The following is a 15,336-nucleotide window of genomic DNA, read 5'->3' as shown; positions in this document are numbered from 1 at the left end:
GATCGAAAAGAATTTTTTAAAGGAATGACATTCTTCCTTACGTAAATATATTCTCCTCGTCAATCTATATATACTAATATTGTGATAAGCTCAACAAAAAGGAAATATACTTTGTCAGATGTATATATATCATATTTTCCTTCTATCTCGGATAATTCAATGCGTCAAGGAATGCAGGTAGCACCCAAGATACCCGAGAGATCAAAAATTGACATTACTAATCTACAATGCCTCTAATGTCCTCTTTGATAAGAAACTGCACGATAAGCCTTAAATATCCAAACAGGCCGTATGAAAGCAAATAAACTTGTTGCGTGACTCCGTGCTGACACCGACCGAACCTCGAGACAATAACGAACGCGCGCTCAGCTCGCTGAAGTCGACCCATATATTATCGATGCGCGACAGTGTCAGAAGGGCGAGCGAGAGCGTGGCACGACTGCGCGGCGACCCATATGGGCGAGTCGGTTGGACAAAAAGCGCGATTGAAGCCACCACGGCTGATTGAATCGGCGGTGCGTGCGCTACAGGCGCGTGGGATTTAATAGCGCGCGCAGGTAGCCAGTTTAGCCCGGGCGAAATCAATTGAACGCGTTGCCAGCGTGCGTTTGCTCGCCATATGTTGTTTGCTCCGCTAAAAGAGCTTTGTACCGCGTTACACACCGTGAACGTATGAATGAACGCGTGTGACGCGGAAAGGGATATTCTCTCTCTCTCTCGCGCGCGCACGCGCGTGCGAATGTAACGATCTCCTCTCTCGATTCTTCATTGTGCGAAGAAATTGGATAACCTACCGGATAATCCACGAACATTCGCGCCGCCGCGGCGCGAGTCAGCTTATATCGATCAACCTTTCGCGCGATAAGGTGTGTTGGGAACGATATTTGCACTGAGAAAAATTCCACGAAAATTATAGTTATTTCCGCTTTCAACTGCGTCTTCTGGTCTTGATTCATAAAGTAGTAGTAGCAATATGCATATAAGATTATCATCACTGATATCATATAGACGAAGAAAATTGGTGCCAGTTCGAGACTCATAAGTAAGCAGAAATATATAATCTTATATAAAGATAAAAAGATACAATCTTATATGAGGATAAGACTTAAATGGAGAAATTCTACATAATTCCACTAAAAATATCATATTCTTGTTATTCAAGAATTTATATATACGTGTACCATAATGACATCTTTAGTGGAATCGTATGGAATTTTTTTTACATAAGCAAGACGACAGCATTTTTTTACGTTTATCTTCGTATATATTCTTGCTTATATATGATAATATGAATCTTGAATAGATACACATGTTTTCCGTATAATAACACCATCAGAATGGTTCTCTTCACTATAATTCTTTCACTTATGCGATTATAGTTAAAACCGCTAAACATTCTTTCTTTCTGTGCTCAAGTATGACGTCATAGCCTCGAAGTTGTACGAAGAAGCATTCTTTTACTCTCTCGTTTTTTATTCGCAAGCAACGTTCATCCGTAACGCGTTGCGCGTTACACTAGACTAATAGATCGCGCGTCGTTAAGTCGATGAAAGGACGTGGCGTTCTCTACTCGTCGCATGATCGATACACGGACCACCTAGATAGAGTTGCGGCAACGAACGCGCGTGTGGCATTCGGAAGATATAGAGCGCGCGAACCGCGGAAAGGATCCGCTTTGAAGCCGTAAACATTGCTCTCGACGGTGGCGAGATTGCGCGAGAGCGACAATGAGCGGGTTGCTTGGCTTAACGTGTCAATGAATGCGATATAAATATCGCGCCTTGTCGAAGCCGATAGATTTATCCGCGGTGACCTCGTAATTTCTGCCACATTCGAGCGTGATTACGCGCGATACGCACGTGTGCGACGGGGAAACACACTCCGTACGTCGAATCTCGAGTCGGATCCAATCGATTCGTCTCGTGCCGGGCACGAGCCCGCACCGTCGATTACTTTTATCGACGAGAGAGCCCCCGAGGCGAGCGAGCTGATCGAGCTCCGATCGTTTGCCGAAAAGATCGAGCGGCCCGACATTCGTCGAGAGACAAAGCGCGTGATTACGCGAGTCCCCGAAACGTCAATCGTCACGTAATTACGAGTTCCACCCTCGATCGTAGTAGGCCCGAGGCGACGAGGATGTAAATATCGGGTGTACCCGATGATCAATTGGAAGATCGTCGTTTATTAAACGAAATAATTCCGCGCGAATGGCGTTACGCGAAGTGGATGCGTGCGCGGGAAAGAAATCTCAGTTCTTATAACTGAACAGAAACCGGATGAAAACTCGGATATCAATTCTCGGCGACTGAGAACATTCGTGTGAACATTCATTGAACGAGACTGCATTGAAATTCGGTTGAGACAACTGAGAGCAATTGACCGAATAGAAGCGGGAATCTTTATCGTTCCTGCAACCGAGTTCCCATCTGATCTGATTAATGGAGTAGTTCTTTTTTTCTATAGGAAACGCAAAGGTTAAAGGTGACTGACGTTAGATGACGCACACACTCACAGAACAGTGTAAAATTCAAAATCCATGTAATTTATTTCGTATAAAATATCTCTATATATAGGCGATATCTCTATGTGTCGTAGTAGTTTTTATATTTTCTTTACAAAACTAGATATAATGGTATTCGCTTGAGCGTCGCTACTTACACGCACGATATAAAACATAAAAAGTTCGCAATGACTGCTCGCGTATATAAAACTTATTATTCCCCCCCCCCCCCCTTCCCTTCGCAGATCTGTACATCTTTCTCGAAGCGGCGTGGCACCGCATAGTGTAGTGATCATGGCGAGTCTTCCGTCCCACCGCGCGTATTATACAATGACTAGCTTTTTCGAGTAACTTACAATTGAATATACAAAACGCAAAATGTAGAGAGAACGATAATGCGGCGCGCGCGAAACAGGCCGACATCTCCTCTTTCTATTCGCGCCTCAAAAGCTTTTTCATTCTCCCCGTCCTACCCGTTCTACTCTGCATTCGACGGAGGCGAATTATAATACTTGTATTGTGCGTGACTTATCTGCTAATCGCTAAGCGTTATACACTATGTATAAGTTTGCGTGTTAACGCGTGCGAACGTGTGCACGTAATTTCACGCAGCGCGGTGCGCACGTGGCGCCTTCGTGAATGGCACTTCGGTACAGCGTATTTCGACCATAAACACATACAGACAAACCCGGGACATTGATTACACCATGTTGCACCATTTCAAGGGGAACATCTTATGGACGAGTGCAGCTTTTTCCTACATGAAACCGCTCCGAAGATTTCGGGAGGTCGTCATCTACGTTCTTCTCCGTGGAGATCCGTGCTCCCATTTTCTCACATAAAATGATTACCATTTCATCGTTTTACATAAGTAAAACAACAACCTCGATCCAAAACATATTTTGAACAGATCGGTCGGAGCCAAAGAGATTGAAATGAGTGACAGCTGTCCCGAAAGAAAGGAAATGGCTTATCATTTACGCCCTTTATCTACGAGTCTGCAATCTTTCATCGTCGAAGTACGGAGTAGAAAGATAGAAAAATGGCTCGGCCTATTCCTCTTTCCATTTTTTCCGAAAGACGTACCGCTTAACGCTGTATTATATAAGAATATGATGTGCCGAGTTTATCTGTATATGTGCGCTCGAATCTTTTGTAACGTGAACATTTCTTTGCGATCTATCCAAATAAAATTCAAATTCGAAAACTACTATATTCGAAGTACATTTCTCGCTCTCGCGAGATAATTTGCTTAATTTAACTCTTAAAGTGCCTGGAAACGCTAATCGCGATCGTAAAAATGTAAGGAAAAAAAAATTCTAGGAAAAACGAAAAACGTGCAGATCTTCTATCACTGGGTCTCTCGATCGCGTATTATGTGCTCGCGTGTATTGGAACAAATGGGGGGAAAAAAAAAGAAGGAAACAGTTAATGGCACAACAGTTTCACGGGACCGCTGCACGAGCGGTAACTCTATTCCCGATATTCTCCGCGTATTCTGAGCGCGACGTCGATAATCAATCTCTCTCTCTCTCTCTTTCTCTTCTCTCAGAAGAAAAGGAAATAAAATATATTTAACGTTAGCGCATTCATACGTCGCACACTCATACGTCGGTATTTACAGCGAATGGATAAATGAACAAACGGAACCGAGATAAAATCGGGGATTACTCGAGTCACCTATTTGTCAGTCCGATTTCAGGATCGATGCGAAAATCAATGGAAAAGGCGGAAAGTATTTTCTAAAAGGATACGAAGGGATAAAAATTGGAGAAAATAATATAAATAAAAAGTTCTACTCGTCCGTGTGAAACTCACTTCCGCTAGAGAACGTAATTCAGAGTGACGAAAGGATCGATATCGCGGACGACAAGCCGCGCGCGCGCTTCATCCAAGAAATCGGACTTCACTCCGCCTGTCGTCATTTGTACTGCATACTCTAAGGCACTTTGAGAACGCGGAATGGAAAGAAGCGAATGTAGGACGTTCGTCCGTGGATCACACAAACGCGAAAGTTCAACAAGCGTACCCGATCGGCACCGGCGCGCCGGGGCAGCCGCCCTCCTGGTGCTTCGTCAGCAGCGACATCCTGCTGAAGGTCTTGCTGCACGAGTCGCAGGAGTACTTCTTGACGTCGCTGTGAGTCTGCAGATGGGCCCTGAGATTACTCCTGTCGGCAAACGCGCGGTTGCAATGCTGACAGCTGAACGGCTTCTCGCCGGTGTGCGTGCGGATGTGACCCTGGAGCAGCCACGGCCTGGAGAAGGCCTTGCCGCACATCGTGCACTTGCACGGCAACGTGTGCGTCCTGATGTGCATCTTGAGCGCGCCCAGACTCACGTATACCTTGTTGCAGTTCTTGCAGGAGAAGGACTTCTTCGCCTGGCCTTGGGCGGCCGCGCAGTGGAACTGCCGATGTTTCGTCAAGCCGGAGAACGTCGAGTAGGACTTGCCGCAGTCCGGGCACTGGTACCTCGAGGACGTCGCGCTCGAGGCCGTGTTCGCGGCCTCGCCGCTCGAGCCGCTCTTCTCGATCTTCGCGTCGACGATCGCGGAGCCGGCGGTGGTGCTGCCGGCGGACGACCTGCCGCTGTCGCTGCCGGGCGAAGAGAGGTCCTCCGGTGTGACGGGTGGAGGAGACCGCAGAGATCCGGAGCCCACGGAACTCGTGGGCGACAGACCGCAGTGGTCCGGGCTGGCCCAATGGGGGTAGCTCCTGGCGATCGGCCGTTGGATCGTCGAGCAAGTTAGCGCGCTGTGAGGAGGTGGCGAGACCGACGGGTGTGATTCCGGGGGAGAGTGCGGGTACGCCGGCACCGGGTACGACGGGTACAATTCCGTTCCGGGGTGATGGTAGCGGTAGGTGGGTGGCGGGTACGAAAGGTAATGCGGCGAGTGGTAGAGAGGTGCCGCGCGGACCCAAACTGGCGTTGGGTAATGGGCCAACGGCTCCACCGGGGTGTTCAGGTTCAGCGGCTCCAGCGGTGCCTTGGTCGCCATGAAGTGCAGCGGTGCCGATGTCGCGGTCACGCCCGCCGTCGGCGTCGTCGACGAGTTGTGTTGCAGCACCTCGATGCGTCCCTTCTTCGGGTGGATCGGCGCGATCCCCGGCGGCGGGGTCATGCTTTTCGTCGGGTAGGAGTGATGATAACCTTGGTGATAATGGTGCGGCGGGTGCTGCACGTGGCACATCGAGTTGATCGGCGAGGACGGCTGTGCCACCGCGGCCGGAGACATCGACTCTTTCACGATCGGTGATGGTGTTCTTGTCGCGCGTTGTTGTTCCGCTTCCTGCCGCGGTGGTGTCGCTGGCGGATGTTGTTGCTGTTGCTGCGCTTGCTGTTGAGGTTTGTGATAGTGTTGGTAGTGACGATCCGCCGTTTTGCTGAGATCCTCGGGCTTGGTGCTGAGGTTCTCGGGCTCGGGGATGTCGTCCACGACTTCGACCATCTCTTCTGCAACAACGAAGAGATACATTGGTGGCAACGCGTAACGATTGATTCGAGTATAATCCTACGCTCGCTGACGACTGTCTCTTTTTCTTGCGTTCGCTTGCAACGTATTTTTACGGCTTGTTGATATTCCTAGATTTTCTTTCGTTATTCCCCGGAAAAATCGCGTATTTTCTACGCTTCTTTATTCTTATCTAACGCTATAACACGCGTGAGGAGGACTTGTGCATCTCCGCACATATGCGAAAATGCAATGCGCGCGAAAGTAATTTATCCGTGCGTGTACACGCGCCTTCCATTGTTCGTGATTTGTAAACTTTGTAACTATTCTCTACGATTCTTTACGACTCTGCGCACGAAGAGATGAATCTACGGTGCTAAACATGAATGACGCGTTTTACATGACTTTTCACATAATTTCATCTTAACATTTTAGTATACTACCGATCTCCGAAAGTGCGAGAGTTATCCGGAACAATATTTACTCGTGGAATCGCGGAATATTTACCGCCGATACGAAAACAAGATAAAACATCACGCTCGTCGAATTCGACGAGATTACGGGTGATTTCGCATTTTCTCCGCACGGTTGAGGAAATTACAACTTCCCGATATATGTACCTTCGATCGCTGCTGGCTCCTCCTTGGACGCTAAAAAGTGCACCGGCCGCTTTTTGAGCGGGCAGTGACTGTAACTATTGTCTTTCACGAAGCTACACGGCACCTGCTCGAGAAGCATCTTGAACTGTCTGTGATATATCCGCTTCTCGCAGATACGATGTACCGCAAAAACGCACTCTGTTACAGTGTTAATCCAATAGCCGCGAGGAGTCGAGAGAGAGAGAGAAAACGATCTCGTCTCCTGTTCACTGGAGTCTCCCTTTCTCTCTTTCTCTCTGGCGAGATAATTCCTGCGCGACGACGTCACTGCACTGTTATCTCACACGAGTCCGCAAATCCAGACGCGTCTTCACTTTCAGTTCGCGGTCGGAACAGCACTTTAATCGCTCGGCGATGTCGAAGGAACACCGCGGTCCTCGCTGCTCGCTCGTTCGAACTGAACTGATTAGTCGAGAGTGACGCGGGTCTACCACTCAGGACTCGAAACGCAGGGACACGGCTCGTACGGTATCTCCCTCCGAACGCTTCGGCTATAAGCCAGTCTCTGACTGGCTGGTAGGTGCGCCAGAACGTTTTATAATATATCCCCTACCCCGGCGAGACGCAGGTGGCCCGCACGTGTTGCCGGACCAATGCGGGTCCACGGGCCCCGCGCTGCGCGCCAGTAGTAGGGCGCTTGGTCGCGGGTCGCTGTCCAATCGGCGCTCAGGCATCTGTCCCCCCGGTTAGCACGGTCCCCACCGCGGCAGGAGTCGACAGGACGCGCAGGATGTCCGTGAGTGCAACGCGACCGTCCGTGCTGCTCCACGTGCTCTCCTTCCTTCTTTATCGTCCCTTCCGCGCCACTCGTCCTCTCTTTCTCTCCACCCGTCTCTTTTTCGCTCCCTCTTCCTCCGCCGCGCGCGCGCTCCGCTATTGCACTGTATGTATATATGTTATATATGTTGTGTCGGTACGGAGCAGATGCTGTGGCCCCTCTTGGGGGACCCCCTTCCACACGCACACGTGCACACGCGTGCAATCGGGAACTCGCGCGGTCACACGCGCCTGTGTGGGTACATTAGACCCCCACCGCCGAGGAGAGCGCGGCGACTCATTCGAATTTCCATTCGGCCTACCTGAACTCAACGCCGTTCCTTCTCTCGCTCTTTGTGCAAGAGTAGTCGTCGTGTCGCTTGTTTTGTAGTTCTACCTCGTGCGCGCGTGTGGAGTTATATTTTCGCGTGTGTGCTCCCGCGCGACGAGCCAGAGAGAGAGAGAGAGAGAAGCGCGCATATACGTGTATGAGCGCATAGAGGGCAATCTGCCTCTTTTTCTCTCTCGTTCCCCTTCTGAATTTAACCCCTCTTCCGCGTCGGCCCACGGTGCCAGTTCCGGTGCCAGTAACGGTCGTGTCGCGTGCCACAACATCGCCCACGCGTGCTGAGACCTACACGCGCGCGCGCGCTCGCGCCTTTGAAAGCTCATGCGTGCTCGCTCGCGAAGGCGCTCCGCTCTACCCGCCGAGCGGGCGGCGAGAATTCACGCGAACGCTCGCCATTTTTGCGAGATAGATGCCACGATGAAACACGCGGCGATTTTATCGTTTTAACAGAGAGAACTTGTCACGTATATTCCGTATGAATTAAAACGCTTACGAGAGCAAAGCGCTGGCACTAAGTGTACGCTAAAGATAGACGATGAAGGTTCATCAACCGTCAGGCGAGTTTGGAAACGGAGTGAAGATCCAAGGCGATCTTCCGCAATTGTTACACACGCATTTATGCCCGTTGCTGTCATAGCTCAAATCTAATCGACGATTAACTCGACGAAATTGACCAATCGCATTGATCGGTTCAGCTAATTGGCTAATGCGATCGGTCGATTCCGTCGAGTTAATCGTCGATTAGATTTAACCCTGCGTTTAAGTCGCAAGCGTATCCAATAAATCAGGCTACAATCGTCGTTGCTACACGGTCTCAAGGTCGAACTCGTCATTGTCAATGTCTTTTTCTTTCTTCACTTTGTTCTTCTCTGTTTTTTTTTCTCATGTATCTTAATATTTAATTTATTAGCGAAGTGCTAATGAAGGAAAAATTGTTTCAAGAGGCAGAGGAGGATAATGAGAAAATTGACGTATATGTGAGATACATTACGACTATTCACGGGTGAAAAATATTGCGATTAACAAGAAGGTTAAACTATGATGTCAGGAACAAGCATTAGACGTCGTTATTACCGACGATTATTCGGATCGAGTGATCGTGGAACACACAGACGCGGCTTCGAGACCGGTACGGCCGCCGCAAGAAATCGAGAGCGATTTTTGACCCAAGGACCCTCGTACTCGCGTCGCCGTAAACAGCTCGTTCGCATACAACACTTTATTCTTCGGACTAGTTTGTTGCGCGAGCCTCGGCCGCGATCATTTCGTTGTATTATTTCGTAATAAAGGAGAAACACAGAAACGCACGCAAGCGAGAGACGTGGAGAGAGCGGGCGGGCGAAAGAGACGAAGACAGCGTCTGGAGCGAGCGTGCCGGCAGAATTTCGTGATAAAATCTCGGTTGTAACCCGATACTCCTCGGGGGCGCGTGTTATTAACCGTTTGTCTCGGCGCAACGGCGACGGTCCTCGCTACCGCCGACGTATATTCGCGTGCGCGCGTTGCGTCGCGATATCAATATTGCACGGGTCCGATGCGTTTCACTCGGCTCGACGAGATCAACGGAAACGAGTACACTCGAATGTTTCCTAGAGAACACACCTGAGACATCCTGTCGAAATGGAAGAACGTTTCCCTCTCAGCATCATCGTGGAACATTTCAGTGACAGTTTAACATCACACATGCGTTATGTAATCAGTATATACGTAATCCGTGAGATGCATCGCTCAATGTGAAGGAAGAAAGAGAGGAATTTTCCTTCGGAGGCGTGAATACTCCTCCGGGAATTCCGCCCGGCGATAATTGAATATCGATTACTCGGCGTCAAAGGCCCGATCATTATCGTCACGCGCGCGCTGCCGATGTATCGGCTGAAACAACGACCTAGTAGGCGGCTGTACGCACCGCGAATTTATACGATCGTTAGCAGCGACAGGGCTCGATTCGCCGGCCGATAAGCCCCGGCACAATCCCGAGGAACTTATCGGCCTGGCAGCGGAACGGGCCGACCGGCGCGAATCACTCTGCTGCTGCTCTCCATTCCCCCGTTCCTCCCCGCCAGCAACGTGTACATCGACTGCGTGCCGATGCGGTACGCACGCCGACTCCGCGGCCGATCAAAGGGAACGCGCGCTGAGCACGCGCTACGTCGACTCTGTTTCGAATCCGGGCAGACCGCGCGGTGCCCGTTAATGCGAGAACTACATTGTAACGTTCGGCACCTTTCCAACGATCGCGCGTAGGTCTCTCTCTCTCTCTCTCTCTTCTACCTGCCGCGTCTGTGTTAAATTAAAAACCGCAATCCTCTCTCCTGTCTCTCTCTCTCTCTCTCGCGCGCGCACTCGCGTGGAAGGAAAGGGTCGATGGGCGTTTTCTTAGCGTGACGGTTTACGGAGAGAGGAATACACACCCGACGATTGTCGCCTTCGTTTCGACGCAACGTGCATTGAGAGACGCCGGGGATGAATCGTGCACCGGTCGCCGACGAATCATCTACCTGTGCACAAAGACGCGCTCTTCCACGCGATTATCTGTCTCTGCAGAGAACCCTTGCCCGTCGTAGATCGCCGTAATAGACGGAGACGACAGGCGGGGAGAGGGAGAGAGAGAGGGGGGGAGAGAGAGAGAGCACAGGGGAGGATAGGAACGAGGACCTGCATGTCATCCGGTTATTCCGGTAGCCAGTGGCGGTTCCGGCAAAGAATTCCGCTTCTTTCTTCTTTCCTTCCTTCGTTATGCGGAGGATAAATTATACGGAATACTGGGCGCGCTAAGTTATCCCGGTAGCTTTGTTTGCCGACGTAGTATGTACCGTGCGTGTGAATCCCGGCGAGGGAATACAATTCAGCGCCCTTCACGCCGATACTACGGGTAATCGCGCGTTCGCGCAGGTTGCTGCGAAGATTCTTTGTGCGCTCGCGTAAATGGAAGCAGGTCCCACTGGGAGCACGGGGCATCCGTCGGTTATGCTGTTGCGCCGCAATGGCGAGCCGCCATTTCCGCCCTGTCGCGAAAAGAAAGACAAATATCGCGCGGGGGACAGGTTGGGATCGGTGGTGGTGGTGACGTAACGTTTCGTTTTCAATGAACCCGCGAATTACACGGGGTTCGGTGTGTGTGAGATGATTCCGTAGTTAGTTTACGTAGTTGTCTCCAGGGGGTTGAGGAATATAACGTCGATCGAGCCCGCTCTTCCTCTGCTCGTTCCTCCCGTTCGTAATGTAAAATCGACGAGGACGGGTCGTGAGCAATTCGAAGGGGAGTGGGGGGGGGAGGGGATTATCGGCGACTCCGAAGATAGATACGTTCCCCCGGGTGTATACTTATAGACAGCCGTTTACGGCCGGTTTCTCGTACGATTCTTGTTTTCCCGCTCAAAGTGGTAAATTACACGTTACAGCTGAGGAAATGAAAGGTGTGACTCTTCGACCCTTGGCGAGATATCCGATGGGCGACGTTACGATTCCCCGGAACTGTCGACCAGTTCACGCGCGCGCCCGCAGTTAACCCGTTGCGATCCGAGCCCGTTCGAATAAATCTGTATAATTATTACGACGCGCACAGAGGGCCTGTGCGTGTGTACCGGGTGGCGGCCGCCCTGTTGGAAGGTAGCCCCATCGGAAGGAAGCTGGTTTATTTTTTTGTTGTGCCGCCTCGAGGGGCGCCCCATCGCCTCACCTTTGAAACACCTGGCTATTACCGCTGGAGCGCTTTATACGTGTCCGCGCCACCATATGCGACCGGCCCCACCGAGACTAGCTACGTAGACCCATTTTCGGGGCCCGCGGATCCCTAGACATGTGTCAGGTACCCCCCTCCCCCCCTCCACCCCTCTGGAAAAGGGGAAAGTGGAAGGTATCGGAGGGGCTCTTGGGCCTCTTCTCGCATCGAAGCTGACACGAAACTGGTCGCCTCGCCGGTGTTTAGATTTTCCAACCTCGAGACATTTCTCGATACGGAAAAGCGATTAAGATTACTCCGAACGTTATTCTTTTATTGAGACACTATTAACTCTTTAAGCTAAATTTAATATGAATTTTATTTATATTCTTCATATGTAAGAAAATCTATTCTACATAGCGAGGAGAAAAGGTTCGTTCAATTATTCAACGTCATTTAATCGGTAATATGTTCATCGTTGATACTTGCTAACATTTATATCTGAGATATAACGTAATTGGTAACGTAATAAATCGGAAGAATATAATTGTGAAAAGAGGTTAAAGAACGCGGACGATGACGAAGAACGATATGATGCGACGAAGGTTCATTTTTATAAGATACGAATCTTTTGTTAAAATTTTCACACGATAGTTAGAATTTCATCGGACAATACTTTCCCTTCGAACATTCCTCTCGCACGAGAACATCCGAAAGCTCCGCAGGTTAATCGACTGCGGAACTCGATATTGTTACAGCCGAGCTGATAATGCCTCCTCGGATTCGGTAAAATCCACTTACGTGCCATCTTACACGAATGCACTTTCCCTCTCAATCCCTTGACGAGCCAGCGCAGCTCAATTCACGAATTGCCCGTTCGCCACGCCGGTCGTCGGTCGGACGACGATCGTCGCGGGAGATCGAGAACCCCGGCGCTAACAATAGCGGATATTTCGTTGATCGTGAATGGGGAACGGTGCGCCTGAGTTTTTCCTCTTATTTTCTTTCCTTCCTTCGCCGTGAATAGCCGCCGCCGACGTGCAAGGCCCCTTCATTGTGCAACGATCTCAAAGAATCACTGCCTCGTCTTAAGCCCGTTCGCTCGGCCAAGAACGCGAGTCCCAGTATTTGCCCTTTGTACCGCGGGCCCGGGAATCTGCAGGTGTAATTTTCTCGGTGAGCACCGTCTCACCGCATTCGTGCCACCAAATTTCCCCGGGCGACGTTTGTTTTATCCCCCGAGGCTGAACAGTGCTTTGAAGCGCAACTGCGACGATACTGATCCGATAAGAATACAACAGCGCGAGAGAACTTGAAGAATTTTCGGAAAATCGTCCCTAATGCGCTCAGCATCCAGCCTGCTTTAATCATTCGACACAGAAATGTGACGACAAACTGCGACACGTCTTCCGCAGGCTTTGTCGAATTTTAGCGGTGATTCGCGCGCCCGACGTACCGTTACATTCAGTTGCAGAAAGGTATCAGCATAATTTGTCAATTACACGCCGGTAGCGGGCCGAAGTTCACACGATAGTCAACGGAACTCGTGTAACCTGCCGCTCCGCGAGGGTTCGAAGTACGCAATAAAGCGGCAGCTTGCGACAGAACGCGTTTTCGCCGATAAAAAATATCGATTTTTCACGTCTTTCGTGCGAGTCGAAACTTGTTCGGCTCTAGTCGGGATGCGTTCACCTGCATTCGCCAGGAAAAATCAACGTCTCAAAGGAGCCGGAGACGCGCTGCGCGTCCCGATGCAACGTACGCGAATATAGCGAGGAGGAGCGGCGAAGGTTGCATCTGTCGTGGATTCGCCGGGACAGCTGATCCGACAGGGCGCGTGGCAACTTTACCGTTTTCGAGAAATCGAAACGCGTGGGGGCCTCACGAACCCTTGGATAGGATTCCGACCGAACGTCTCGCCTATTATTAGCCCAATAAATAAAACGGTCCCGAACGTCACAAGCCTGGCATTTTCTCGAAAATTTTCTCCTAAATCTGTGTGTTAGGAGGTAACTGTCATGTTGTTCAGCGTTGTTATATTAACGATATGAGCTTCCTCGTCATGCAACAATCTAGATATAGTAATCATTATTTCGTAAAAATAATAAAACTATTCAAACGCATGATATAACGTAATATTGAATTATAATTTAGATATTATTTCATTTTATATACTTCAATATTTTTTTTTTAATTCTTAATATAATACAATATAAAAGTATAATATATAATACATAAAATATATAATATAATAAATATAATATATATATAACATAAAAATGTAATTCATCTTTCACCGTCGAAGAATATCCCGGGAAAGTTAAGAGGGCAACGCAGACGGCGTAAAACCGCGGACATATCTGTCAAATCGAGGAGATAAGAAGATCGCAGATCGTTTTTCCAGAAATGTAGCATATGGTCAGTTTGCCAGGCGATTTTCCTGCCGCGGAGCGACACATGCTCGTCAGGGGTTCGTTCTTAGGGGCGGGCAGGTGATCGAATGGACCAGATGACCAAAAACTCTGTCAAATTCTACCTTAGTAAAACTTTGCAGCGTGTCCATCTTGCCTCCTGCAGGAGTCCTGCAACAGTCTTGATGAAACAACGCTACTCATCTTTTCACAAGCTTCACCCTTATTCGTGAAACAAAGTCAAAATGTAATTATTTCATAAGCATTCGAAGAATATAACGTTCGATTTATTCTGTCAGACATTGTGCGATATCATTCAATATCAGACAAAGGCGTCAGAAATGCGTCAAAGAGAATAACCATATTTATATAAGGCGATACATGGAAAAACCGGCAATTTTTGTGCGATTCCATTCCCTGAAAGTGATTTGTCTGTTTGTCGTGAAGTACGCGCTCGGTTCGTGAAGATAAATGAAGATATACAGCGTTAACCGTCCGTTGAATGACGCGTCCTCTCCAGATCGATCATCGCGCAGACTGGCAAAAAGCCGTTTGAGTCACAAGGCGAGCGAGCTGAACATCGAAAGATGAGTCAATTTCTGCGTTCGATAGAGTGTCCCTCGTCAACCAGGAAATGTCGCTCGGTCGGATTCTCGTCCGTGCCAGTCGTCAGAGTCGCCGTTCCTCCTCGGCAGCGCGTTTACAAAATATTTCGGCTCTATAATGACATCACGGTACACATCTCGGGGTGTGAGAGCGTGCAAACGCGATAGCATCTTGCCAGGACCACCGGACAAGGAGCCCTTATCTGATCGGCCATTAAGGTGAGACACTAACCACGGCTGATACATCACAACGCGCCTGACTTTTATATTTTCGGGATGCGCCCTCATTTCCCCGTCGTGTCCGTGTCATTACCGTACGGCATCTTCGATGGACTAGTTTTCGTCCGTTTGACGGGACCTCACGCGTGTTACAGAGTTTTATCTGATGCGACTCCGTCGTGTCCTGCGGAATTCCGCTCGATGCGACACCTTTAACGTGCTCGTGGCACTGAATACCAAATCCGAACGGTGGTTTCCCGATGAGATCATTAATCGTGCAACGCTTTTCGCTAAACTCTACACGTTCCATCGGTCGATCGAGCTGTACATCTCGAAAGTGGAGCTACCATATTTATCATAGATATTACGTTTACGTTATTGTCGGTAAATTTCGGCACGATGAAATGCGACCTCGATACTCACAGAGATTGATCGATGGGGCAAATATTATGGGTAAATAAAAGTTCATCTCCCGGGCGGAGGCTGCGGCTGGACTGGATGACATCGGAAATTAAAAGAGAAAAAAGAGGACAAGATGCGATCTTAACGAATGGTGTGTTTATTTTCAATCAACTGATCCGTCTTTCAAGACAGCCACTGTCATCGAGGGGAGGATTCACGAACGGGTATCTTCTTTTCTGTCGAGTAAGCATATTGAGAGTGACGATCATCCGCTCGCGTGATCATCAGCCTATAAACAACGTGACGTTGAATTAAATCATC

The 15,336-nt window shown here is 49.3% G+C and overlaps 1 protein-coding gene across 1 annotated transcript; it reads right to left on the bottom strand.

Annotated features, from left to right (window-relative positions):
* Window positions 1-4,516: 4,516 nt before the first annotated feature.
* On the bottom strand, window positions 4,517-6,691 carry LOC106747305 (protein escargot-like). The gene is made up of 2 exons (XM_014624700.1): window positions 6,574-6,691; window positions 4,517-5,952 (listed from the first exon to the last, which is right to left on the bottom strand). Exons 1-2 carry the CDS (start codon window positions 6,689-6,691, stop codon window positions 4,517-4,519), a joined length of 1,554 nt encoding a protein of 517 aa, XP_014480186.1.
* Window positions 6,692-15,336: the final 8,645 nt, after the last annotated feature.

The sequence above is a fragment of the Dinoponera quadriceps genome, unplaced genomic scaffold (assembly GCF_001313825.1).
Source record: "Dinoponera quadriceps isolate SergipeBrazil2010 unplaced genomic scaffold, ASM131382v1 scaffold2305, whole genome shotgun sequence".
In the NCBI taxonomy this organism is placed as follows: Eukaryota; Metazoa; Arthropoda; class Insecta; order Hymenoptera; family Formicidae; genus Dinoponera; species Dinoponera quadriceps.
This window is presented reverse-complemented; position numbering and strand designations above follow the sequence as displayed.

Coding starts and splice junctions, on each gene's coding strand:
- LOC106747305 (XM_014624700.1), bottom strand. CDS start 6,691: ATGCTTCTCGAGCAGGTGCCGTGTAGCTTCGTGAAAGACAATAGTTAC. Junction 5,953..6,573: donor GGAGCCAGCAGCGATCGAAG/GTACATATATCG, acceptor TTGTTGCAGAAG/AGATGGTCGAAGTCGTGGAC.